This window comes from Podarcis gaigeae, assembly GCF_964106915.1.
Source record: "Podarcis gaigeae genome assembly, chromosome: 12".
NCBI classification, from domain to species: domain Eukaryota; kingdom Metazoa; phylum Chordata; class Lepidosauria; order Squamata; family Lacertidae; genus Podarcis; species Podarcis gaigeae.
In genome coordinates, this window is record NC_139688.1 from 19,250,818 (window position 1) to 19,276,456 (window position 25,639).

The 25,639-nt window shown below is 42.8% G+C and overlaps 1 protein-coding gene and 1 long non-coding RNA gene across 5 annotated transcripts in view; one reads left to right on the forward strand and one right to left on the reverse strand.

Moving 5' to 3' along the window:
- NRP1 (neuropilin 1) overlaps window positions 1-22,432 on the forward strand; it is a 125,785-nt gene extending 103,353 nt beyond the window's left edge. For 2 of the 4 annotated variants that reach the window (XM_083704741.1, XM_083704740.1), the window contains exons 12-17: window positions 4,941-5,000; window positions 11,114-11,251; window positions 13,896-14,167; window positions 15,273-15,366; window positions 17,050-17,106; window positions 18,093-22,432. In XM_083704741.1, the coding sequence (XP_083560867.1) occupies window positions 4,941-5,000; window positions 11,114-11,251; window positions 13,896-14,167; window positions 15,273-15,366; window positions 17,050-17,106; window positions 18,093-18,385 (914 nt within the window). In that variant the 3' untranslated portion in view covers window positions 18,386-22,432. The remainder of the gene's footprint in view (window positions 1-4,940; window positions 5,001-11,113; window positions 11,252-13,895; window positions 14,168-15,272; window positions 15,367-17,049; window positions 17,107-18,092) is intronic. The other 2 variants (XM_083704742.1, XM_083704743.1) reach the window with 1 other exon arrangement.
- LOC310828151 lies at window positions 20,968-24,736 on the reverse strand. The gene is made up of 2 exons (XR_014556727.1): window positions 24,266-24,736; window positions 20,968-23,988 (listed from the first exon to the last, which is right to left on the reverse strand). It is a non-coding gene; the product is annotated as an uncharacterized lncRNA (long non-coding RNA).
- Between the last annotated feature and the right edge of the window lie 903 nt (window positions 24,737-25,639).

The window sequence follows — 25,639 nt, forward strand, 5'->3', positions numbered from 1 at the left end:
TCCTCCCACCGCAAGCCTTCAGGACAGGTCCGGGAACAGAGGGGAAGGTGCGCAGTGCTTCTCCTCTGTTCCCAGACCTGTCTTGAAGCCTTGCGGTGGGAGGAAGGTTTTCCTCCCCCCCACCAACATTCAGTAGGCTGTTCTGAAGGCTGGCGGTGGGAAGAAAAGCCCTTCTCCCCCGCCAGCCTTCAGAAGAGTTCCCGCCTAGGCTGCGGATAGCAGCCTGCTGCCCCGCGCGAGGGGCGCTCTTAAGCAGTGTGCCCCTCGCGCGGGGCAGACATTCGCCGCTTGGGGAGCCCTGCAGGGGAAGTCCTTTGCTCCCCCCCCCCCCCCGCCTGCCTTCAAAAGCCGTCCGGGAGCATTTTAAAATCGCCCCGGGACAGCGGAGGAATTCTCTGCTGTCCGGGGCGATTTAAAAGCCCCCGGGAAGGCAGGCGGGGGGGACAAAGACTTTTGCCCCCCGCCAGCCTTCAGAAGAGGTCCAGGACCTCTTCTGAAGGCTGGCGGGGGGCAAAAGTCTTTGCTCCCCCCCCCCCGCCTGCCTTCAAAAGCCGTCCAGGACAGTCTCCGCTGTCCCGGGAAGGCAGGCGGGGCAGAAGCAAAGACTTTCGCCCCCCGCCGGCCTTCAGAAGAGGTCGGGGACAGACTGTCCCCGGACCTGGTCTGAAGGCAGTTTCCATAGGAACGCATTGATTGATTTTCAATGCATTCCTATGGGAAACCGTGCTTCGCAAGACGAAAAACTCGCAAGACGAAAAGACTTGCGGAACGAATTAATTTCGTCTTGCGAGGCACCACTGTACATCAATGTATAAAGGTGGCATACAATTAACCAATTACAGCTTGCAAGCCTAATGAAAATCTAGGGTCTTTTAAATTTATTTGTTTATTTAAAGTATGATTTCCCCCAGGTGATATTTTAACACAGATGTAGACTAATCAGTTATCATTTAACTGTCCTTTTCCAAAGAGTAGTTGGATGGGTAAGTATAATCTTAGAGCTAAGGTGCATCTTGTCTAAGATAGTGTTTCATTACAACCTGGGGAGATTTCTGTCAGTTTCCATTTAGCAATGAGGTCATTTCGGACTGGGGGCAAGGAAAGTCGTCTTCTATATCATTAGCATACACAATTTTGCCTGAACTGAAACTCAGTGGTGGTCTATCCTTCTTACTTCTTCAAAATCACACCTAAGTCTGTATAGTACTGTTAAGCACTAGAAAGGAAAAAGAAGCTGTAGAGAGCAAAAGTCTCCCATGGGCTCACTTTTATGAAGACCAGAGTGTATCTATTTCTTTTATACACCATAATTAGCTTGGCTTATGTAGCTGTTTGGAACTCTCTTCTCCCATAAGGCTATATGTCTGATCTGCTAGATAGGGCCTATGTTAGCCAGAGCTAGATACCTACACATAAGTGGCCTCATTTCCCTCCTCCTACAAGTTACTGCATGATCGCTCCCTTATGAGCTGGAGGGCTAAACATTTATTGTTTCCTACATAGCAGTGCAGCCTGCATAGCTACATTTCCAAGACAGTTAAAATCTGGCAGTGCATACTCCGAGGACTTTAGATAACCTTAGCCAGGTAGCAAACAGTTGTTTGGGGACTTGGGATGGGTTTTAGTTTCCCCTTTAGTCAGCAATTAAATGGTGGGGAGAGGGGGGGGGGCCCTACTAAAGCTAATGAAAAAAATGCCTACGAAAGCAAATACACTCATTATTTAAGTGTTTGCCTCATTCCGAATCTCACATTCCCCCTCCCTGAAAATAATTACTAAAAACAGTGTAGTCTTTTTATATACTATACACACACCCCACACAGTTGTAGTGCATGCTTTTCACATTACAGTTTCTCAGGCTGCCTTTGCTGCTTCTTATGTAAGTCAAGTGTAACAAAATACCCTTCAAAAAAGCTGCAAAAGTGCTTAGAAGTTCAGCAAGCCCTCAGCATTGAAAAGCATCCCGCTGCCTCTTGCCTGGCCTTTCTGACTACAGAAGCCTGCACACAGCTTCAGTGCTACTAGATGGAAATTATGGCATAGTCTTTGAATAATATTCTGTAGGAGGCTTTTAAGATAAAGGACCATATATACCCCACCCCATGGGTACCACGCCAAGTCCCAAAGCCACATCTCTCATCCATTCAACCCAAATCTAGATTTGCTATTAAGACAAACCAATGGGGGCAAGAAGAAAAATGTATGAACAAGCTGGTTTCCAAACTTCCCATTGATCTTGCCTTTCTGTTATTCCACTTCATTGAGTTGCTTTCCATCTGGTTTCAAGACATTAAGAGACAGGAAAAAACACTGGGCTGGTTCAACATCCCTCTCCCCCCCCCCCAAACCAACCCTATTCCGTATCTGGTATTTTCCTCTTGCAGAGGAATGCAATAATTACTCTCCACCTGACCCCTCTGCCTCTCAGGGCCAAAGCAGACATGTGTGTGTTTACTCACTAGTTTGACTATAAAGTGGAATGAAGAGGTCTACTTTTATCCCTAAATGGAGTAGGCCACAGACAGGAGTGCCCCTCACCTTAAAGGTAAAGGTAAAGGGACCCCTGACCATTGGGTCAGTCGTGGCCGACTCTGGGGTTGCAGCGCTCATCTCGCTTTATTGGCCGAGGGAGCCAGCGTACAGCTTCCAGGTCATGTGGCCAGCATGACTAAGCCGCTTCTGGCGAACCAGAGCAGCGCATGGAAACGCCGTTTACCTTACCACTGGAGCGGTACCTATTTATCTACTTGCACTTTGACGTGCTTTCGAACTGCTAGGTTGGCAGGAGGAGGGACCGAGCAACAGGAGCTCACCCCATCACGGGGATTCAAACCACCAACCTTCTGATCAGCAAGTCCTAGGCTCTGTGGTTTAACCCACAGAGCCACCCGCATCCCTGCCCCTCACCTTACCTCTCTACATTCTGCTGCTTTTATCTGCTCCCTCCCACCCAGTGACGCAGCTGGGGGGAGAGCCTTCAAGCAGCAGAACCTGGGTCAGTGTCTGGGGGCAGCATGGTTAGGCACCTGTCATGGGCCTGGAGCTTAGATGGGGCCATCAGTGATCCTGCCAACCCCACTGCCGTCAGTGCTTTGACCCCTGCTGCCATACAGGCCGTTGCACAGCTCTGCTGCTGCGTGCTTCCACTGCCAGGCACTTTTGTGTTCTGTACCTATCAGACCTAATGGTGTATATGGAAGGAAGAGAGATCAAAACTCATAGCTCATAGCTCAATACTTTGTGACTAATGGTCCATCACATTTTAAAACCAGGATAATAAAGTCAATATTATTTTACGTTACTATTAAATTGATATTTTTATTATTATTATGTTACTATTATTAGAAATCTACAAGGAAAAGTAAACAAATTATTGCATTAATAAATCTAGTAAACTGATTGATTGATGGTACCCTAATCATTACATTAATAAATAAATCTGTGTGTAGTGCAATACAAGTGGGTGAATTTATGTGATAGAATACAGGCACAAGCTTTAAAACAGTATTGCTCTAGGGCAGTTGAGTATCTTTGTACATTTTGCTGTCTGCAAAGGGTTTGGGACCAACAAAGAGTGCTCCTCTTGCTTTTTTATTTCTTTAATATGGAGGGTTTACGAATTATGCTCTTAGGGTTCTATTAATTGCACACAACCCAGAAAGCCTAATTGCCCAAGTGCATCAAAATAAAGTTGCCTAAGTTGTATAATTGCAACTGCACTTTAAGCTAATTGCTACTTTTACCAGGCCGATAAAATTTTTCAGTTAATAAAGGCAAACATTTGTAATGCATGCATATTTTGTCCTATATATATCTTGCATGTCTGACTTGTACCTTCACCACTCACTCTGTATTGCTCTTTCATTGGCGTGAAAGTATTATAGCTTCATTAAACCTCATCACAATCATTATAGCACTTTACATGTTTCCCTGCAGCGATAGGAGGAAGGCTTGGTTGATCGTAATCAGTGGCTTATTACTTGATACATTTGGTCCTGAGTTTTCTCCCCCTTTTTTCCAAAGCCTTTATCTATATGCTTAGAAGAACAAAAATACATTTATTACATGATAAAGTAATCATGGACTTCAAGAATTTCACTAGGATGGTTAATTATACGAACAAATTCTGGTGATAGGATACTGGTAAATTATCTAATTGTCCCTTGAACACTTATTTTTGGAAGAATTGAGTTAGAATACACAGCAGCAACCATGGACCACTCTCTAATTGACCCATGTGGAATCATGTAAATATCTATTGCATGTGAAATGTCCACCTTGCAAGACCATCACTCACAACTGCACCTGTCATTTGCCTTCTGTTGTGATCTGTTGCTAAGGGAAGAGTGGGACATATTATGTTCCTAAGACTTTTCATGCCCCACAAACACACCCATGAAGCCGTTCGAAGGCATTGGCTCCTTGAGCTCATCCATGCAGGAAGTTACTGTGATTCTGAATTTGCTTGGGACTTGTTTTTTGTGTGGCATCCTTCTCAACCAAAAGGAAAAACTGTCTGTGGACAAAATCGGCTCCCTCGGCCAGTAAAGCGAGATGAGCGCCGCAACCCCAGAGTGGTCCACGACTGGACTTAACTGTCAGGGGTCCTTTACATTTACCTTCAAAGTTCCAAGTAACATAAATGAGTTCATGTCCATTGGTCTTGCGATGTGGCCTTATATAAATCACCCTCAGTTGCTTCCTCTGTAAAGAGGATCAATTGGTTAAATGTGTACGTTTGTGTCCAAGATCATAAGTCTGAAGAAGTTTTTCAGGTATTATCCCTCTTGACAAAGAAAACCAAATCTTGAGTGTTTCGATTTTGGAGTTAATTTATGCACGCTCACACAGCTAGATGCAAAAGCAAGGAACTTTTCTAAGTTATTTACATATCTACTTTTTCTGTTCTACGTGACATATCATATGCAATTCCTTTTCAGGCAGTACCACAACCGTGATAACAGAAAACCCAACAGCAGCTGACACTACAGTACAGCCAGGTATGACGTTTTTCTTTTCTTTTTAAAAAGTGTTTCCAGTTAAAATAGAGTGCATTTCACAATTGCTATCTTGTGCCAAAGAGAGATATAATGAATTGCAGGACTCTCTGGCTTTCCATCCCTTCAAACTCTCTGAAGTATAAAGTAGCATCTGGTCTCCAAGCTCAGTACAGTAAATATTTTACTCCTTCCATCCACATGTATATGCAGCACAGAGCTAGCTTCCCGTCTGTGTCGTTGCATGCCAAATGGTGACAATACTACCCAAAAATTCACAGGCCAAATCACACACTGCACTTTCTGAGGTGAGGGTGTGTGTGAATAAATAAATTGTATCTCTTCTGTGACAGAATATGTGTTTGCAAACTAAAAAGGAACAAAGGTCATAAATAACCGAGGAGGAGGCCATCCTATTTTTAGCTTCCGCCATTCTGCAAAACCCGACCCAAAAAAGCAGTGTGTGTTCGTTTTCCCCCCCACCATGGAGTTGGCAGTTTTACAATATTCTTTTCTAGCAAGAATCCTTGAAAAGAGTTGTGCAAAGTGCTACGATAAACTTGGGCAGAGAGGAGAGAAGCTGTTAGTGGCAGCTGGTCCTTTCTCCCCCTCAATCAATACAATAGCTAATAGCTTTTTGAAAAGCTCTTAATTTGCAGTTACATGGGGCTTCATAGTAGGAGTTCTGGCCATTTTTAATATCCTGTATGGCTTGAAAGGAGAGAAAGAAAGAGCATTTCCCCAAAGTTCTCCAACAGTGATCAGCACCAATGTTAATTTTGTTGTTGTTAATAATTGTAAAGAGGGGAACTGGTCACTCCTCGGTTACTCACATTTCCTTTATTAAACTGCAATCCGGCACAGTCTCCAAAGTAATTTATTAGCAGGGTGTGTATGTGTGTATAAGTATTTCCACTACAACATGACACTGGGGGCTTTGCTACAAGCAAAACACAAATGTATTAACAGCATTCATGCTTCCTTAAAGACAACTGTGTTTCAGGCCTGATTAGCCAAAAGAGAAGGTGGTTAATTGCAGGGTTGTGTCTCTTAACCTTTGGATTTCCATGTCATGAAGGTGAACACTTTCCCCAGCTCAAAACTGTTTTCTTCCTCCCAAGATTGTTCAGTCAGCATAGGCTATTGTGAGCAACATCCTGCCCTCTTATTTCTTGAGACAAACATATTTGTATCTGTGCTTTTGCAGACATTGTATTGATGGGACAGACATTATATTGGCAGTTACATTACTAGATTGCTTGATTACTTTCAAGTACGTGTGCATTCTGACATTTATAGGAAAGTCCTGAGCTACTAGGTAAAGTATCTTTTATATAAACTTCCAATTTAAACAAAAAGATGGGCTTTCTCACATTTCCTAGGCCTCATTTTATTTCCCAAATGATCCCACTACCACCTTCCCTGCGCAGTTTAAGGAAGGAAGAACTAAAGTTGCAGAACTAATTCATTACTAGGGAATGCATGCAGTGCCCAGTGCTTGCATTTGGGGACAAATGGAAAACCAAACTGAATGGTCCCCATTTAGCTCAATTTCCATTTGTCTCAAAATGTCCACTCAGGGGATATGAATGGACACCAATGGGAGTCTCACTCGACTCACATTCCTGCCCATTTTTGAAGGAAGGAAAAATGCAAGGGCAAGGAAGCACATCCTGCAAGCGTTAGCTGAATGCCACCCCTTGCAAGAAGTCATGGGCCTGTTCAGCACTGTGGGGTAGATGCCAGAGCTACACTCCATTCAAGCTTCCATTCATACAAGAATTGCAAACTCCATGCATGCCAAGTTCAAGCTCTTAAATTCAATCTTTTTTTCTTGCGATTCAGCAAAGTACATGACATTGAGACATCAAAGTGGCGGAAGCTTGAGAAGTGTAGGCTGGAGGAATGAACTGAATTCATTCAGGAACCTGCAAAAGCAACATGGGAGCAGAATACTTACAAAGTGCTTGGGCAGAAATGTTGTTCTGATCCTTCTGCATGTGTACCCTGAGAATCGAGTCTCACTGAGGTCAATCAGGCTTACTCCCAATTAAGCAAACATTAGGAGTGCAGCTGTAAACCTTCTAAGGACACCGCATATATTTTTCCAGGTGTCTGTTGTCACGCTGCAGCAGCTCCTTGCTCTAATCAATGTTCTTCACACTACTGTAAACATTTAAAAAGTAACATTTGCAGGGGCACAGATAAAACTCCCCTGTCAAGGCACTGAGCTGCTGCTGCTGCTGCTGCCAGTTGGCGACAATTGGTGACAGTTAGTGGCCTCCATGTGAGAGCCATAATGTGCAAGCCACCCCTTTGTCAAGAGCTCCCAACTGCTAAAAGTCCATGCTCAAATTAAAAGTTGCATAGAGTGTTTTGAAATTAGTCTCTTTATTCAAATGTTCACCTTCTTGTAAATGGCATTGGGTTATAGCTAGCATTGGTCTTGCCCAGAGAAGGCACACTGAAATTAATGAGCATGGCTAACAGGCCCACTGATTTCAGTGGCTCTGCTCTGAGTAATGCTTCATTTGATACAACCCTTTGTGTCTCCAAAGTGGATATTTGATCGGTGGCATCCCATCCCTTCTTGCTTAAAACAGATGAGTGCAAAAAAAAAAAAAAACATAAGAGGGGTAGACCAAGATAGACAAATGGTATTGCACAGAATTTGTCCAACTGCTTGTTCATGTGGAGTATTAATGATTCCAGCCGAGAGCAAGATGTGGCCAAGAAACGCAGCTGTTGGCTACTCTCACAGGCCAGATTTGTTTTAATTACATAATGCCATGTACCTCTATGCTTGTTAAAGAGTCATATGGAGATTTTGCTACACATCACCCATTAACTCTAATTCAAACAGCTTGTTAGGCAACTAGTGCCGCCATATTTGCTGTTTTTCTCTGTACCTCTGGCAAACTGAAAATGTAGGAATTTGTAGGGGGGTTTCTGAGCAAAGCAAGACCGGTCCTGCACTTCTGGTTCTGTTGACTCAAGGCAGTAGCTCAACTGCTAAGTCATTTTCAGATGCCAGCCCTGAAAGCCTAGCCAAGACATTCAGGGGCTTATTTCAAGTGCTCTACATATAATGGAATCATTTGGAATATTGCAAACCAGCAAGCTTGTACTCACTTGAATTGGCATTTGCCTGCAATATATTTGCCTCATCACTTGGCCATCTTTTAAATTGCCTAACTGGGCATTTTAGACATCTGCTGCTTTCGCGCGTGTGTGTTTCATGAGAACATCTGCACTAAAATCACAAATGGGCAATTGTAAATTAGCATCAATTAATTGAAATAGTATGTTCAATTAAGGTTTGTGAGCAAGGAGGACCGCTACCTGAGTTCCAATGGAATATTTGAATTATTGTGCAGTTCAACAGGCTTTCAACAAATTTAGCTGGCATGAATTCCTTCATATAGCACACCTGACCCACACCTATTCTGTAATGTTAGTGTGCAATATTTTTCAGGCCCACAAGGGCCCATATTTAACCCAATTCTGCAAGCTGCCACTTACATTGATTTTTTTTTCTCCTTCTCATTTCAAAAAATTAAATGCAATTGATGCAACCTACCAGGTGTGGGTCACAGTCCATCTGCTGAAATCTGAAGCAGTATGTTTTCATTATCACAAGAATGCTGATGGTGTAGGGTTGCCCAGCATTACCTCATTCCTGGTGAAAGAGAATTGAATTGTTGCACTATCAATCTTCCTAGTTGAGCTTGAAACATCATCAGTCACAACAGCAAGACAATATTTCAAACATGAGTTCATGTTTGAGATTATGGGAGTTTCTTTTCATTCTTTTGCTAATTAGGGATAGGTTTTTTTTTAAAGTTGGATGATGTCTTTAGATATTGACCTGCTTAATGTTACCTGGTTGAGAAAGAGAGGAGGGTTATTAATTTAGGAGTTGTCCATGGGCAAGTGGGCATTTTCTCCCAACAATGAAAGTATATTACCTATTTTGAAACTTTTTTCTGAAAATCCCATAAAACAAAAACAAAAAAGGATTCAGTTGTGCGGAATTTGTTTTTACATTAAAATTTCAGGCTCCATTGAAAGATAACAAGCTATTTCATAACAAAAAAAAATTCCTTCCAGTAGCACCTTAAAGACCAACTAAGTCAGTTCTTGGTATGAGCTTTCGTGTGCATGCACACTTCTTCAGATACAAGCTATTTCATGTAAGACTACTAGGCAGAACTAGACAAAATCTGGAAACAAGATATGATCTCATCCAGACCAAAATAAGCTACATAATACCAGACTTCCCTTGTTTTGCAGGGAGCTTCTTTTGAAGCCTATTTTGTATTTAGTTGGCTGTGGGCCACATTTGTCTCTCGTCCTTTCCAAATGTATTCATTTAAATGCTGCCATCTTGTGGGCCAATTAAAGTGCACACAATTTTTTTATTTTTTTATTTATTTACTTATGATCATCGTTACCACCTACAATATACTGTATGATTTGCAAAAGTAGAAAATAAGCCCCATCCCCACTAATTCCCCTGACACACTACCCACTATTCCACCATGCAGCACAAAACCTCCAGGTAAAAACTTGGCAAGCCAAAAGCTTATGCCGCCTAGCAGACTTCTACAAAAATAACAAACCCATATCAACACAAGAAATACAAAACAAACTAGGGAGCACCCAAATGCCCTGGCTAACACACCACCAATCACATGCCTTGTTAAACAATCCAGTAGTAAAATCAGCAGCAACTAGGCCCTTGACAACCTTTGAAAACCTCCTCCTAACAACAAAGAGACACCCGTACTTGTGAAAGTTCCAGCACATTTGTCCTTACTGCCACCTTCACATACTTCCTTGACACCTCATTACAATGCTTGAAGATGGCTACAGACCACATCTGCATTTAGGTGCACATCTGGATACAAATCTAGAATCTGGAATGCATGGATCTTCTTATCTGCATTGAGGTGCAAAAAAAAGCATTCTGAAATCAAAACATAAATCATTCTTCTAACACTGAGAATAGTCTTTCTGGAATGCTGAGAAACTCTTGAAGCACATACTCAGGAAGCAGATGGAGGAAACAGATTATTTAAATGTAGAGCACGAATTGATGCATTGTGGATACCTTTCTGTGGTTGCCAGGTACAAATAGGATATGAAGTCCATCAAGAAATTCTCTTAATAGTGTTTTCACATGTGGAGCATTCCCTGATATTGGAAGAAACTGGACAAGATTGCTCTTATGCAAATCTCTCTGTGCACAATGGAGCTCCCATTGCCAGATTGAAACAACAGAATGAATTTGAGAAGGATGTGACATTTGTTAAACATTGGGGGGGGGTGCTTTCCATTTGGACACTGTGTGTGTTAAAAGTCCAATTTATAAATGATGTGCTTTGTTGTCCATTTGTGAATTAATTTATTATGGACGTTGGCAGATCTACTGATGATATCATGATATTATTGCTTACCTGTGTCCCTGGCTATGGACTTACCAAGTAGTAGAAACAGGCAGTTGAGAACCCACCACTTTTGTGTTCCCACAGTGGCCTGGACTGCTGCTAGTTTGGAACATTGTGGGAACTTCAAAATGGCGGGCAGCTCAGAGATGGCTATTGCAGACTGTGACAATGCTCCTGCTGCTCACTGCCCACCACTGTCCGGTGGAGGAGACCACTGGTGTAAGAGGGGACCCACTACTATTGGGCACTTTGCCATGCAGCCCTCACATCTGGCACCAGCTTTTCCATCATCCTTTCTTTTCTGGTTTCTTCCAAGCCATACTTTGCTGTTACATCTAAAGCAGCAGACTGTAGCTTGCACTTGCCCTACAACAAGGGTTGTCAATCACGATTTGAGCTGCATTCCAGCCTTGCTCACATAGCATAACACCATGGTATGGTGTTACGTCTGAACCAAACCATCACCCTCTAACCATTTTCAGCAAATGGTGCAAGAGCCAGATGAACATTGCCTAAAAATGTTGGGCAGACATTGACAGAGCATTGGGGATGGGTGTTCTATTTGAAGGGAGGGGCATAAGAGAAAAATGTGCTGTTATTAACTTACCAGTGTAAGTAATTCTCTCTCTCTCTCTCTTCCTCCCAATCCTCCCTCCATTGCTGAAGAACTCCCAGCATATGGTTTCAACTGTGGTTTTGGCTACAGTTCTCAGAAGACAATCTGCCGTTGGGAGCATGACAACCAACTGGACCTGAGGTGGGCAGTGGTCGCCAGCAAACCAGGACCCATTCAGGACCACACAGGTAAAGTAGGGTTCACAGCTGAACTAGCAGTGGCGGGAGAAAGAGAGCACTGTATTCAAAATCAAAAGACCTTCCAGGGAACGGTATTTCATGTTACTGAATTTCACACTGACAACAAAAAAGAACTGTGCTCTTTTAGGTTCCTTCCTAGGATTATGGTCAAATTGAACTGAATGTGCTACAGCTATTCCAGAGCCTTTTGTCTCCTGTATGCTTTTCAAGAATACCTGGATCAAGCTATATATGTTACAAATATATCTAGAAGTCCCTTAGCAGCACCTCAAGCCATCTCATGTTTGATACTTGTTACCTTCCAAATGTAATAAGCAATGGGGCATTTTGTGACCCACGTGTGCCTCAATTATTGGACTCCTTTTCATCTATGCAAATGTCAAATGTGCTGGCTGTGACCCCCCTCCTCCCATCTCCACTTTCTGCAGCCCCTCTCCCTCCCTCTTTTTACTTAATGAGAATGACAAGGAAATTAGACAAAATTGGGCTCCTTAAATTTAGAGACGCTTTCAATTGAATCCTAAGACAAGTACATTTAGTTTTATGGGGTAGAAGGGGGGGAAACTTATAATACTTTGACTATAAATGGTACTGTACAAATAAATGGCATCAAATTAAGCAAAAGGCGGTTATCTGAAATGAAGGCTGCAATAATGGGGAAAAATTGATGCAAAGTAAAATGAAATGACTTAGTGAAATCTGACATTGAAGGGAGGTTAAAAGCCATGTTAGCCATGGACTGACAAAATCTAAAAGGCATGCATAAGTTGAGCACTAATTAAGACAAAGTAGGCAGAGTTCCTGACCCAGAGCTGCAATAATATTCTTGAAATGAAAAATATTTGAACTTTGCCATCAGTGTCTGGAGGCAAGCACAACTTGTCCTCTCATTGAAAGGTTGTGGAAAAAAATGATACTCCTTAAATGTGGTTTTGTTATCATCAGGTTTTCGAGTTTCAGGTGCCTTTTACATTCCAGCGCTGTAATCTGGAAACGTTTTCACAGAAGCATCACAGTTCTGGTTTCTTCTTTTCTGCAAAACACTTGGGCTTGTCTTGCCAGTTTGTAAAAGGCTCTGTGCCACACACCACAGCTGCTTTCTATATTTTACACAGAGAAGCGGAGCTATCAATGCATTGGGGGGGGATTTTAATCTAATAAATTAACTGCAAGATCACTGTAGGGAATGATTCCAGAACTGCAAGCAGGAATGCTGAGTGGCACAAGTGTTTGGGATCAGGGTACAAGATGTCTTGAATTCCTTCGGAAAATCCATGTTTCACATATGTTTTTCTGCCATCTTGCTTCCGTTAAGTATAACCGGGCCAAAATGTGCATGAACGAGTTGCTAAGGTTGCCATTTTGTTTCCTTTTGTTTGTTTGTTTAATTTATACCCTGCCATTCCTCCAGTGAGTTCAAGGCAGTGTACATAGTCTTCCTCACCCCCGTTACATCTTCACAAAAACCCTGTGAGGTAGGTTATGGTGAGAGTTGGTGACCAGCCCAAGATTTCTCAGTGTATTTGATGGCTGAGGAGAGATGTGAAAAGTGTAGCCTCCTATGGTCCTACACCACACAGGGTCTCTCTTTACAAACTCAAAATTATACCGCCTCCTCCCACCAATTGCTTCTCTCGTCCTGCCTGTTATTGACCCTCACTAGCTGCACCAAGCAGGAATCCACCACAGACAGGCAGTGTATAAAAAGAAATAATAAAGAAATAAGTTCCTCTCAACTGTCAGAGCCTCCGCTACAACCGAGCTGGAAAAGCTCATCCTCTGGTCGAGTCCTTTGGAATCGCCTCCGACAATGATTAACGACCTGAGCTTCTGATAAGGCTGCAGGCACGTTCCCTCATTACGCAGAGTATCCAGCAGCAGGGAAGGACGAGAAATATAAGCTAGATTGCAAAGAGTTTTATTTCTCGCTACGCAGACAGAAAAGAAATATACATGCTCTCTCTATGAAAGGCAGAGAGCAACTGGAAAACAAAGGAACAGGAAACCAGTAAACATCACATCCGTCTCCTGTCTTCCGTGAGACTTCCAACAGTCTGGAATGCAAAACAGAGTCTTGTGACTCCAAGCATTGCACAGTGGCACAAACAGAAACCTAACATCAACTGGGGCTTGTTTTCTAAGCAAACTCACAGCCTCCTTCTGTGGCTCCATGGTCTCTCCAGCTTATCCTGCCTATTTATGCATAGTGTCCCATCGAGACTCTCATCCTTTCTGCCAACACCACCTTTTCAAAACATGTTGCCCTCCAGGCATTTTGAACTACAACTCCCATCATCCCTGGCCATTGTTCACATTGACCAGGAACTGATGAGAGTTGTAGTCCAAAGGGCAACAGGTTGGGGAAGGCTGGTCCACACCATCACCTGAATGATCCACAGTGCCACATGTTCTCTTTTATGGGACAGGAATACAGATGAAGGAACAACCTTGACTTACTTGAAAGGAATCGATGCAGCCAGAGGCGAGAGCACAGGGTAACCTGCAAGACGCTTCCATTGCAAATCTATTTTTCTAAAAAGGCTAGATTAGTTTTGGAATACTTGAGGTTCATCAGGCTTAAGGGAACCAAAAGCGGGCCATTATTTCTAATGCAGTATGTTTGTCACAGCAGGAGATGGCAATTTCATTTACTCACAAGCTGATGAAAACCAGAAAGGCAAAGTTGCACGGCTCATCAGCCCCATCATCAACCCGCAGAACTCTGCAGTCTGCATGACGTTCTGGTATCATATGCTGGGCGAACAAGTTGGCACACTGAGGATCAAGCTGCGGTACCAGACGCATAGAGAGTATGATCAGGTCTTGTGGATGCTGGCTGGAAATCAGGGAAACAGCTGGAAAGAAGGCCGGGTCCTGCTCCATAAGTCTGCAAAGCATTATCAGGTAGGCAAATAAATACAGGCACAAATGTCCCAAGCTTTTGGCTTGAGGATAGTGGGTGTGGCTGGGGAGGCAATGTAACCTGGAGTGAGTCCTGAGAGCCACAGAGAAAGGGCAGGAGAGACCATGATTTGAGTTCCCCACCCCTGATTTAAAATGATCTCAAAATGGGAAAGACTTCTCTCAGCAGAAGACCTTGAAGAGCCATTGCAGTCAGTGCTGCTCTGACTCGGTATAGGCAGGTTCACATGTTCATCAAGCCAGGGCCAAGCACCTACTGCATTTGTGCCCTGATCTATTATGGGCATTCAGATTTTGCAGTCTGTATCCCGTGGCAGATAGTTGAGTGCAATTGTGATGTTAAACTTTTAAAATGTCGCCTTGTTTCTTCTGGAACAAGGGTTGTTTCTCACTCCAACTTCTCAGTTTCATTATCTTAAAATGTTACATAACCACCTTTCAGCCACACTTCCATATTGTAAAACAAGATGAAAGTACAGTGATACCTCGGGTTACATACGCTTCAGGTTACATATGCTTCCGGTTACAGACTCCGCTAACCCAGAAATAGTACCTTGGGTTAAGAACTTTGCTTCAGGATGAGAACAGAAATTGTGCTCCGGCGGCGCAGCAGCAACAGGAGGCCCCATTAGCTAAAGTGGTGCTTCAGGTTAAGAACAGTTTCAGGTTAAGAACGGACCTCCGGAACGAATTAAGTATTTAACCCGAGGTACCACTGTACACAAATATAATAACAATACAAATAGACAGTACAAAGCTGCTGCACCTAGAACAACTATTAAACTTTGAAAGTGTGGAAGAATTCTTAAAATAGATTCTTTCCCTGGCACTAAAAAGGTAGCAAAGTTTGTAGCAGCCAAGCCTCCTGAGAGAGCGAATTCCACAACTCCTTCACTACCTCTATTGTTGCTAATTCATAACTCCAGAAAAACTGAGAAATCTATGATATATCTTCAGCCTTGATAGGTAGACACACAAATCATATGACTCTGTACTCTTCAGTGGCATGTTGGCCTAAGGACTGGTTAAGGATTCTGCTTCTAGCTATTAACTGTAAACAAACAAACAAGTCATTTAATTTTTCCAGGTGATGGTAGAAGGAGAAATTGGAATAGGAAATGGAGGAATTGCAGTGGATGACATTAACTTTGACAACCACATAGCACCTGAGGAATGCCGAAGTAAGTATAATCTGACAGGAGCTACCAGATAACTCATTCAGAGCACTATTAATTCTGATAATGGCAGCTTTGTAAATAGATACAGGATCCTGCCTCTATGTAGTAAATTCTTTATAATTATTTTTCTGACCTCAGTGTTGCTGCAGCTTACCTGGGCAGGGCATGGGATGCGGGTGGCGCTGTGGGTTAAACCACAGAGCCTAGGACTTGCCAATCAGAAGGTCGGCGGTTCGAATCCCCGCAATGGGGTGAGCTCCCATTGCTCGGTCCCTGCTCCTGCCAACCTAGCAGTTCGAAAGCATGTCAAAGTGCAAGTAGACATTTTCCCGCTGTGGCGGGAAGGTAAACAGAGTTTCCGTGCGCTGCTCTGGCTCAACAGAAGCGGCTTAGTCATGCTGGCCACATAACCTGAAAGCTGTACGCCAGCTCCCTCAGCCAATAAAGCAAGATGAGTGCTGCAACCCCAGAGTCGGTCACGACTGGACCTAATGGTCAGGGGTCCCTTTACCTGGGCAGGGCAAGTGTGGGGCAGAGGAGCAGTAATGAAGTTGGGGCTAGGACTACACATGGGCATGAGCATCCATGCCCCCTCAACATTGTTGTCTCCTTGCTCCACCCCAGTCCAGGTAAACTGCAGTAACACCCATTATCAGGAGGCTGGCTCCTCCCCAATGCACAGGCTGCTACTGGTAACAAATACTTTTGTAATGAGTTTTTGGAGGCATATCAGAAGTAGATTTGATGGCAGCCACCTCATGGCTTCAAATGGAGCTTGTGATGAAAAGCGGTGCTTGGGGAGGATATTTCCCCCAGAAAAGCAGCAGGTGGGGGGGGAAGTGCTGCTTCCCACCAACAACACAACCCATTCCCTCCCATCACTTTCCAGCTCCAAGACCAGAAATAAGCTTGTTAGAGGGGGAAATAGCCTTGGGGAAGGGAATGCAGCAGGGAAGCGGTTGGCATGTGAAGGGTTTAGCACCCCTTCCATCTGCTATTTTTCTGCTTGAAATCATCCCCATCCTCCATTTAAACTATTTATAGCTGTTTATAGCTATTACAGCTGTAGACTCCAATCCAGTTCAGCCCTTGGTGGGTGATCTTCAGGATGCATCCCAATAACCACTCACATGAAGAAGCTGGTTATTTATAAGAGAGTTGCTCCCTAGCAGTCCAGAAGCTGACCTCCTAGTTAACCTCACACGCTCCTTGTCATTTAGGTGGGTTATTCCTAGATGGGATTGTGGTCGAAGGATTTATATTTCACAATTCATACAACACACCCAAAATCCCTTGCTTGCGCTCTGCAGCCAGCAAAACTCTTTCTTGATGCTAAGGGCTGCTTGTATATGATTAAGTGTTTTACAGCACCGGGCTCCAAGATTATAAATACAATGAATGAAACATGCTAATTTTGCCTACTGATTTTCATTTTCCAGAGACAGAAGACCCCTGCTGATAACTCTCAAACTGTGCCAAGTTGGGGCAGTGGGAGGGTTTTTTTTTAACCTTCCCCTCCCCCCCCTTAGCTAATTTTGGGAGACCAGTGTAATGAACAGCTCTGTCAAGCTGACATAATCATGCTCTAAGGCAGGAGGGAAATCCTCAATACCATTATTGCCAGCATGATAGCCAATCAGTATTTGTCACCCTAATAATCAATGTCAATTCTCTTTCCTTTGCCAGAATCAAACGACGCAGGGAGCAAGAAAGCCAAAGTAGAGCCAGATATTAATCAAACAGGTACAGGGTTTAAAATAACGATTTTATTGCCATGTGAATCTTGGCAGCATATTAATTGATTTTAATCGCCATTCTAGTAAGATCTCTTCTGTGTATTATGTGCAGGGTTTGATTGTGTACACAGCCCTTGCTTCATTTTTACATGGGTTTTTAAAATGTATAAAATCCCCTTGAAAGCCTGGGACAGACGGTAGCAGACAATAGTTGTTCATAGAATCAGAGAAATTTAGAGTTTGAAGTATACCCAGGGGTCATCTAGTCCAACCCCCTGCAATGCAGGAATCGCGGCTAAAGAATCCCTGACAGATGGCCTTGCAACCTCTGTTTAAAATAGAATCATATAACTGTAGAGTTGGAAGCTGTTGTTGTTTTTCAGGACATGGCAGGTGGTGTGAGAGGGATCGTTGCCAGTAGTCTAGGAGCTAACAATCATCATGATGGCAGTAATCAGCAAAATAACATAAATAAAAGGCATAATAAATATGGTAGATACTGAATTATGCCCAAGCTGCTTTGCTGAAAAGTGAGTCTAAACAGTGTTGTTTTTAGGTGATGCTTAAAAGCACAGAGAGAAGCAGCCAGCTGCCTCTTCCGTGACAGGGACTTCTGCTGTTTGGGCACCACCACCAAGAAGGCCTTGCCTGGGAATGCAGCGATGGGATTTTTCAATCTATATCTTAATGAGAATCTACCTAATTTGCATTTTCAAATCAATATACAGACTGGAACGCAGCTGTGTTTGAAATTTGCACTTTTGTCATATGTTTCTTTGACCAAAAGATATGCACAGAATTAAGTTAAAACACATTGAACCCACCTATCCATAAAAACGGAACAAAACAACCCCCATCTCAAATGTATCAAGCTCCATCTTCTGTCACTGAACACACACTGTTCACATCCTCACGCCAGACTTTCATTCATTCACTCCCTCAGCTTTAGATGCCCGAGTCACATCCTCACTGTTGCTCTTTGTTCCCCTGCAGGTTTTACTCCTGATTACCATGAGAACGGGGAGACTTTCAACGACAACATCTCCAGAAAGCCAGGAAACGTGCTGAAGACTCTTGACCCCATTCTAATCACCATCATAGCCATGAGTGCACTGGGCGTGCTTTTGGGGGCGATCTGCGGTGTCATTCTGTACTGCGCTTGTTGGCACAATGGGATGTCAGACAGGAACTTGTCTGCCCTGGAGAACTACAATTTCGAACTGGTGGATGGTGTGAAATTGAAAAAAGACAAACTGAACGCACAGAATACTTACTCAGAGGCATGAAGATGTAGGAGCAGCTGAAGAAGTTTTAGAGAATTGAGGCAGAAGAACATGTAACCAGCTTAAGCCTGGGGAACTGTGGATCTTCTCTTACTGTACAGCCTGGAAACTGCGTTGAGGACGCTGAGCCAAGCTTTTCTCAGGAGCTTCAGTGAGTGTAACAGATATCCTAAAACTTGGACAACAATCTGTGTTAAACAATCTGAATCATGTACAGTCTACTTCTGTTTCTGTTTTAATTTGAAATAATCAAATGCTGGTGTTGAGACCAAGTATGATTGACTTAAGAAGGGATGTTTTGTTTTGCTTTCCTTTTGCCTTCCCTCACCGCCTCCCTCTTGGTTTGTTTCCTTCCTCCTTCCAGTCCCCTCTGCAACTTTTGATGAGCAAGTTTTACTTTTTACTGTGCAAAAATCCAAGATGCTGTCACAAAGTGTATTTCGGTGGGGGGGGTCCTTTAGATGGACACGCTCTCTGTAGCTCAGTGCCCAGAAGAAGACTAAAACATTTGGGAGCAACAGCAACTTGGTGGATTCCTGAACCTGTATTTGTGTATAATTGCTTGTGTTGTGCATAGGCAACGGAGGGTTAGGGGTGCTTTTGAAACAAAACAAAAGTACTGGTAGCATCATTACTGGTCTAGTGTGTCAGCTCTGTTTACCAAGCAATACAGTCAGAATTTTATTGATGTTTCTCAGTGTTGTGCTAAACTTTGTGCTTGTGAATTCCATACAAGAAACATGTGCCATCACCCAGAAACAACCGGCAAACCAAGTGTACTGCCTAACACTGTAACAAAAAAAAGCAAAAGTCCTTGGCACTGGCTAGTGTGTGTCCTCTCAAGTGCCTTTTTGTTTGTACTGCTTCTCATTGTGTTATCATCAACTCCAGCTTTGTCTCTCTTTCTCCAGTTAAAAGTCCTTGTCCTTATTTACTTACCCTAAGGGCTCACTGACTAACGAGAAAGTATATTTTAGCGTAAGTAAACCTTGGGAAGGCAAGGGCTTAAGGAAAGGGGACAACCTGGTGGCTTGATTCTTCCACTTCCTTGTGTTTCAGTTTCATGTCTCTGGACCATTTTTGTACAAAGCTGCAATATCTCCTGCCTTCCTCCTCCTTTTACGGTTCTTTCATATAGAATGTATTTTCAAATATAAGCGCTCTCTCTCTTGCTCTCTCCTCCTCTTTGTCTCTACGTAGATTGTTGCATAAGCATTTGCCATTGCCAAGGAAAGGGAAATGCAGCTTTAATTTGCTGGTAATGGCAAAAATAATTTTATTAGACTTTTGTGTTGTGTTGTGTTTTGTTTTGTTTTTCTAAAGTAAGGGAAATTTCTTAACTCTACCCTCCAAAGTTGAACTTTGGGTTTTCTTGTCAACAGCATAAAGTGACAGTATCTGTTTTTTCCCCTTAGGTAAGCCATGCATTCATATTCATAGACGGCAATGAATAATTTTTCCAGCAAAGTAAAGGCCATTCTTGCCATCTCTTAGCCTTGCTGTCCAATTTAAAAGTGGTCCTCTCGGTGTAGGATTGATTTGTGCTAATTAGGGTTACACTGATGCTGCTACAAATATATGGTGCTTATGTTGGCTTGATCAACAAGTTGCTTGCTAAACAAAATTCAGTACATAACATATTAATCCTAAATGAGGACAAAACATTCAAACAGAGAATGTATCAAACCACAAGGGGATTTTGTTGCAAATTACTCTTCTAAGAGCACTGTGTATACAAATTATTTGTAGGTCCACTTTTTCCCCCTTCAGGATCAGCTGACTTAATGTTGAAAATAGTGTCTATAAAAAGTAATTGATAACTGATGCAATGCATTTAGGAATTAAATGATTTTCTGAAATAACATCTTAAATGACCACGAGTCACCACAAAGTGATTTTGCCACCTCAGTGCTGTGCGTATGGCAAATATTTTGTTCAAATGCACCTTGACATGGTGGGAGCTGGTATTTACTGTAGCAGAGCAAATCTCTGAAAACTATGCTTTGCTCCAGGAATATCGCCCACACAAGGCTGTATTTTAGGCTCAATATTTACCATGAGAAAAATCACCTTAAGGAAACATAGCATGTGAATCAGCTTTTAGATATCCATCCTATACTGAAATTGGCTCACCTTGCCAGTTAATTATCCCAAAGGGAAGAGCAAGCTGAAATAATTTTTGACTGCACTTGTTTCATGTAATATTTAGTTGTGTTATGTAATTATTGACTCTTCTTTTGTCACCTGAGCATCTTAAGATCCATGACCTAAATGAGTGCAAACATCGTTTAAGGTTGGTGGGTTTAATTGCAAAGACATGCACTTGGCAGAACTTGGAAACAATGAGCCAAGCTCATGTTTCGTCATTGAGAAAAACTGGTTCACACATGCATGAACATATGAATGAAGAAACTGCCTTCCACTGAGTCACACCATTGGTCCGTATAGCCTGATATTGACTATTTCAACCTCCTCAAAGTTTCAAGTGAAGAAGGGTCTTTCCTAAGTCTGCTGTATGATAAGCTTTTAAATCTAAGTGTGCTGGAGATTGATCTGGGCATGTGCTCTACCACTGAACAATGGCATTTCCTTATCACTTTATCTCATCACTTCATTACTCAGCTTGGAGTGATTCTCAGTTAATTCTGTGAACTGTCTCCATAGAAGAATATTGTGTTTTGAGCTGATGCTAGGTAATGTGTTTTTAAAAAAATATTTGATGCATCATTCACACATGTGAGTAATCACTTGATATCACTACGAAACACGTCATAAACATGCATGTGTGAACCAACCCTAGTAGAGTACAACCTCTACTATTATTTGGTTTGTATTGAATGCACCAAATGTTATTTAGTGCAGAACCAATCCCAGAAGCGGCACGTTCTCTGCTCTAGAGGACCACTTAAAACCTTTTAAGTGACGTTGCATGGATCTTAAGTTGCTCATGTGAAGAGAGCAGTATCACAAGCCTCTCTCCAGAAGCAACATGGAACATGCGAGCATGAATATAGACTCATGACTATCACAGAGGGGAGGGGAAAGCCCAAGTAAACTCATTCAAAAAACATTTCAATTTGTTTAAATGGATGTGGGGTTAGCAATTTGTTTTGTTCTAGTTGGAACAATAAAGCTTTTGGCTGCAATCCACCAGGCACTGCCAGTGTGCATCCTCCATTTGTTTCAGTGTGTGCCAACTCCACGGAAACAGATCAAGCTCTACAAGAGTAGTGCTTGGCGCATTGCACCCTTTTTCCTATGGCTTCATCTAAAATTTCCCGTGCCAGCAACTCAATGCCTGTGATGGGGAGCATTGGCTGCTGCGCCACTGTCACATCCCGGAATAGGGAAGGGGGAGTTCCGTGAATATTATTCCAGCAGATATGTCAACATAGACCTTTGGAGCTGATGAGCCAGAGTGCAAATTTGTATGAACAGAATAAGGAAACCCCAGTGCTGTGGCTGTTTAATGCTAGAACGGAAGAACAAGGGATATGATTTCTTCAAACAGGAATTGAATGAAAACTGCCCTTTCAAGCAAAGGAAAAACGATACTGCAACTTTAGATGGAAAAGAAAGTATCTTGCACTGATAAATATATTTAAAAAATATATGTTTATAAAGTTATTAATTTGTAAAGGCAGTGTTACGAAATGTTCAGTTTATATTGTTTTAGATTGTTTCATAATTTTGAAAGTGTAAAATAACATATTTTTTTCTTTATCAAAAAAAACTTATAAAAATCTTCTGTAGTAAAATGAATTCATTTTACTGGTATATTATTGCTTCATGTTTTGTACCATCATAAAATTTTGTGCGAATTTTTTTACAGAAATTTTTTATTTTCTATGACAATATGACACTTTTAAATTGTTATTTCAAAATGAACAGCGAAGCCTTAACTTTAAATGACGTTTGTATTCTCGGACACTGAGTAGCATTTAAAAAAGGGTGGGGGGGAACACATAGGATTGAATTGTAATTTAAAATTTCCAAACAATGACTACTACATTCCAAAGAAACAGTTGAATTAAACATTTTCATAAAATACCCCATACCTTCATGACTTTTATTATGCTTACAGCTGTACTGGTTTTAAAAAACAGCTTGCCTTTTAAAAGCATCTTTTAACAAGCACAGATGTTAAGATTCTCATCTGCTAGTCTGAAAACTTGCCTGAAAACAGACTAAAACAAAGCAGCACTGAAGGCAATTCCATGTTCAAAATCCACTTCTGGAATGTCCCACATCACATTATGAAGACCCGCATTAGCAATCAACTATTCAACTCAAAGTTCCTCACTGAGTGAGCTTGCCACAGATACCCCGGACACCACAATCTTTGCACTGAAACTTTTTTTTTCTGTGCATGGATGAGCCATTTGCAAATGCCAACTGAATGGGAGAAAAGCAAACCACCGCCAGAACTTCCCATTTCATAGAATCAAGAGTTGGAAGGGACCCCAAGGGTCATCTAGTCCAATGCAGGAATCTTAGCTAAAGTATCCATGATGGCAGATGGCCACCAACCTCTGCCTAAAAACCTCCAAGGAGGTGGCATGGAGGTCCTAGCTGTCAGTCCCATACGGATGCTGGGCAGGCAAGCAAGCAATCAGCTATGATAACTTGCCCAAACAGAAAACGGACTCCTCTTTCATAAGAGATAGGATCAGACAGCGGATGCTGGTCCATTAGGGAAACTGGGACACAGCCCCATCAACCTCAGGCAGTGCCCAACTGCCTGATTTCTCACAACAAGCCCAGGGAGGTGGCACTGCCTGTCATCTCCCTACTCCGTAGTCTCTGTGTTGCCCTTGAAGAACTTGGAAGGAGAAGGATGGACACACAAGTAGATTGAGTTTACTCCACGCCTGACACTGGCTCTGGTTCCAGCTGCTGTCAGGCTCCTTGCCTTCCACCTCATCATTTCCAATGGTCACCATCCACCACTTGATCAGGTGGGACCTTTCTGAGCCTGTGAGTCACTGCTAAGGTGCTAAGTCCCAACAGCGCTCTCCGGCCATTCAGAATGGGGGTGCTGAAGCGTAGCAGAAACCCAGGACGGCAACTCCTTCACATGACAAGCTGCTATACGGTTTGCTTAAATTTTGTTCCATAAAAAAGCAGAGCTTCAATCCCCAGCTCAAGACCACCTGCACTTTACCACAGCAGCAAGAAACCAGCCCCATGCCTCTCACATGCCTTGCCCTAGCACAAGACATTGAAATAAGAAGTTTGGGGCTATCATGGTCAAGTCACTCACACACATTTAGTCCATTTGGCTTGGGAGTGTAGAGCCTACAGATGCAAACACTACCAAGGAGATGGAGGGCGTATTCTGGTGCTAACCCCAAGCTGTTAATTTTACTTTTTTAATTGCGCTCACAAACCCCCTTTCTATACTCTTTCCAAGAGATCTTATCAGACATATTCCAAACAGGCAAAGGCACTCGAGGAGGGTGCAAAGCAGGGGCGATGAGGAAGTGGCCTGGAGAGAGTTCTGAGGGCCAGGTGGAGAGGCATTTGGCCTGCTTGCAGGCTTCCCATTGGCTCCAGGCTGGCCACCTTGAGAACAAGATGCTGGGCTAGATCAGCCATTGGCCAATCTAGGCAACATGGTCCGGGGCAATGAGAGAAAGAAGAAGAAGAAGAAGAGTTAGGATTTGATATCCTGCTTTATCACTACCCGAAGGAGTCTCAAAGCGGCTAACATTCTCCTTTCCCTTCCTCCCCCGCAACAAACACTCTGTGTGGTGAGTGGGGCTGAGAGACTTCAGAGAAGTGTGACTGGCCCAAGGTCATCCAGTAGCTGCATGTAGAGGAGCGGAGACGCGAACCTGGTTCACCAGATTACGAATCTAGCGCTCTTAACCACTACACCACACTGGCAACCACAATCTCTCTGCTCACAGGGCAGTGTGCCTTCCATTTCATATCCACCAAGAGTTTTTGCCACTGAAGGGGATGCAAATGTCTGCTGGTCATTGAGGAGTTCCTATGTGTGTGAGAAAGGGCCACTGCGAAATGATCAGCTACAGCAAGACGACTATCTGTCCGATCCTCTAGAGGCAGATAACTGAAAAGATATATTCCATTATAATTTAACTAATGCTAAAGTTTCTTTTTTAAAAAAAAATGTGGTCGAGGGTAACCAGAGGCATGAGATACAACGGAGAGGAAGAAATTAATGCTTTAACAAATCATTGCTCTGCGAGTCGACACGCTAGTAGGCACAAAGAGCAGGATACAGTAATTATGAGCTGTAATATGAATTAGCTGGACTGCTGGGATCAAGTACCATTCATGTTACTAAATTTAACACTTATCTGACAGTCAAAACCAAGTTTAGAAATTGTGACTCCAGGGAAACTAAAACTGCAGAACCGTTTGGTGTGTGTTTTTAAGAAAAAAGAAAAAAGCCAAGTGGAGCAATTATGAATAATAAAAGGCAGACAAGGATCAGATTTAAAATAGCACATGTAGTGACAAAGATACATACCTTCTTTCCCAGACTATGACAAAACTGAAGCTATATTAAACTACAGTAGGTATGAGATAAACCTTGGTGTCATATGTGAGGTATGGAGTAGGAGATGATATGAGGTATGGCGTTTACTCCATGCCTCGGCTGATCATTTGTTAGATCATTTGTTAGTATTTTTTTGTCTAACAATATATGTGAACTGCTGTGATGAAAACAGTGCTTCGCTCCCATGGGTTTATGTCTTTTCCTTGGATCCCATAGCAATGACCATCATCATCATTGCCATTTCTGCTCTTCACCAGAAAGTCCCAGGTTACAACAATTCAGAGTTCAAGACAGTAAAAAGCAGATTGTAATCACAGCAATAGGGTGGGCCCTGAAACACATACAAAGAGTGTCAAAGGCCAGAGTTGTTGTTGCTGTTGTTGTTGTTGTTGTTGTTATATCGCCCTCTACCCAGAGGTCTCAGGGTGGTTCACAGAAAAGATCACAACATATATAATCAGAATAAAAACAACAACCCAGCAACACCCACCCTTTTAAAAGGGTATAGGATGTCAAACACATCAACCCAAGGCCTCGTTAAAAAGGAACGTTTTTGCCTGGCACCTAAAGGTGTGCAATGAAGGCACCAGGTAAACTTCCCTGGGGAGAGCATTCCACAGACAGGGAGCCACTGCAGAGAAGGCCGCTTCTCATGTTGCCACCCTCCGGACTGCTCGACAAGGCGGCACACAAAGAAGGGCCTCAGAAGATGATCTCAGGGTCCGGGT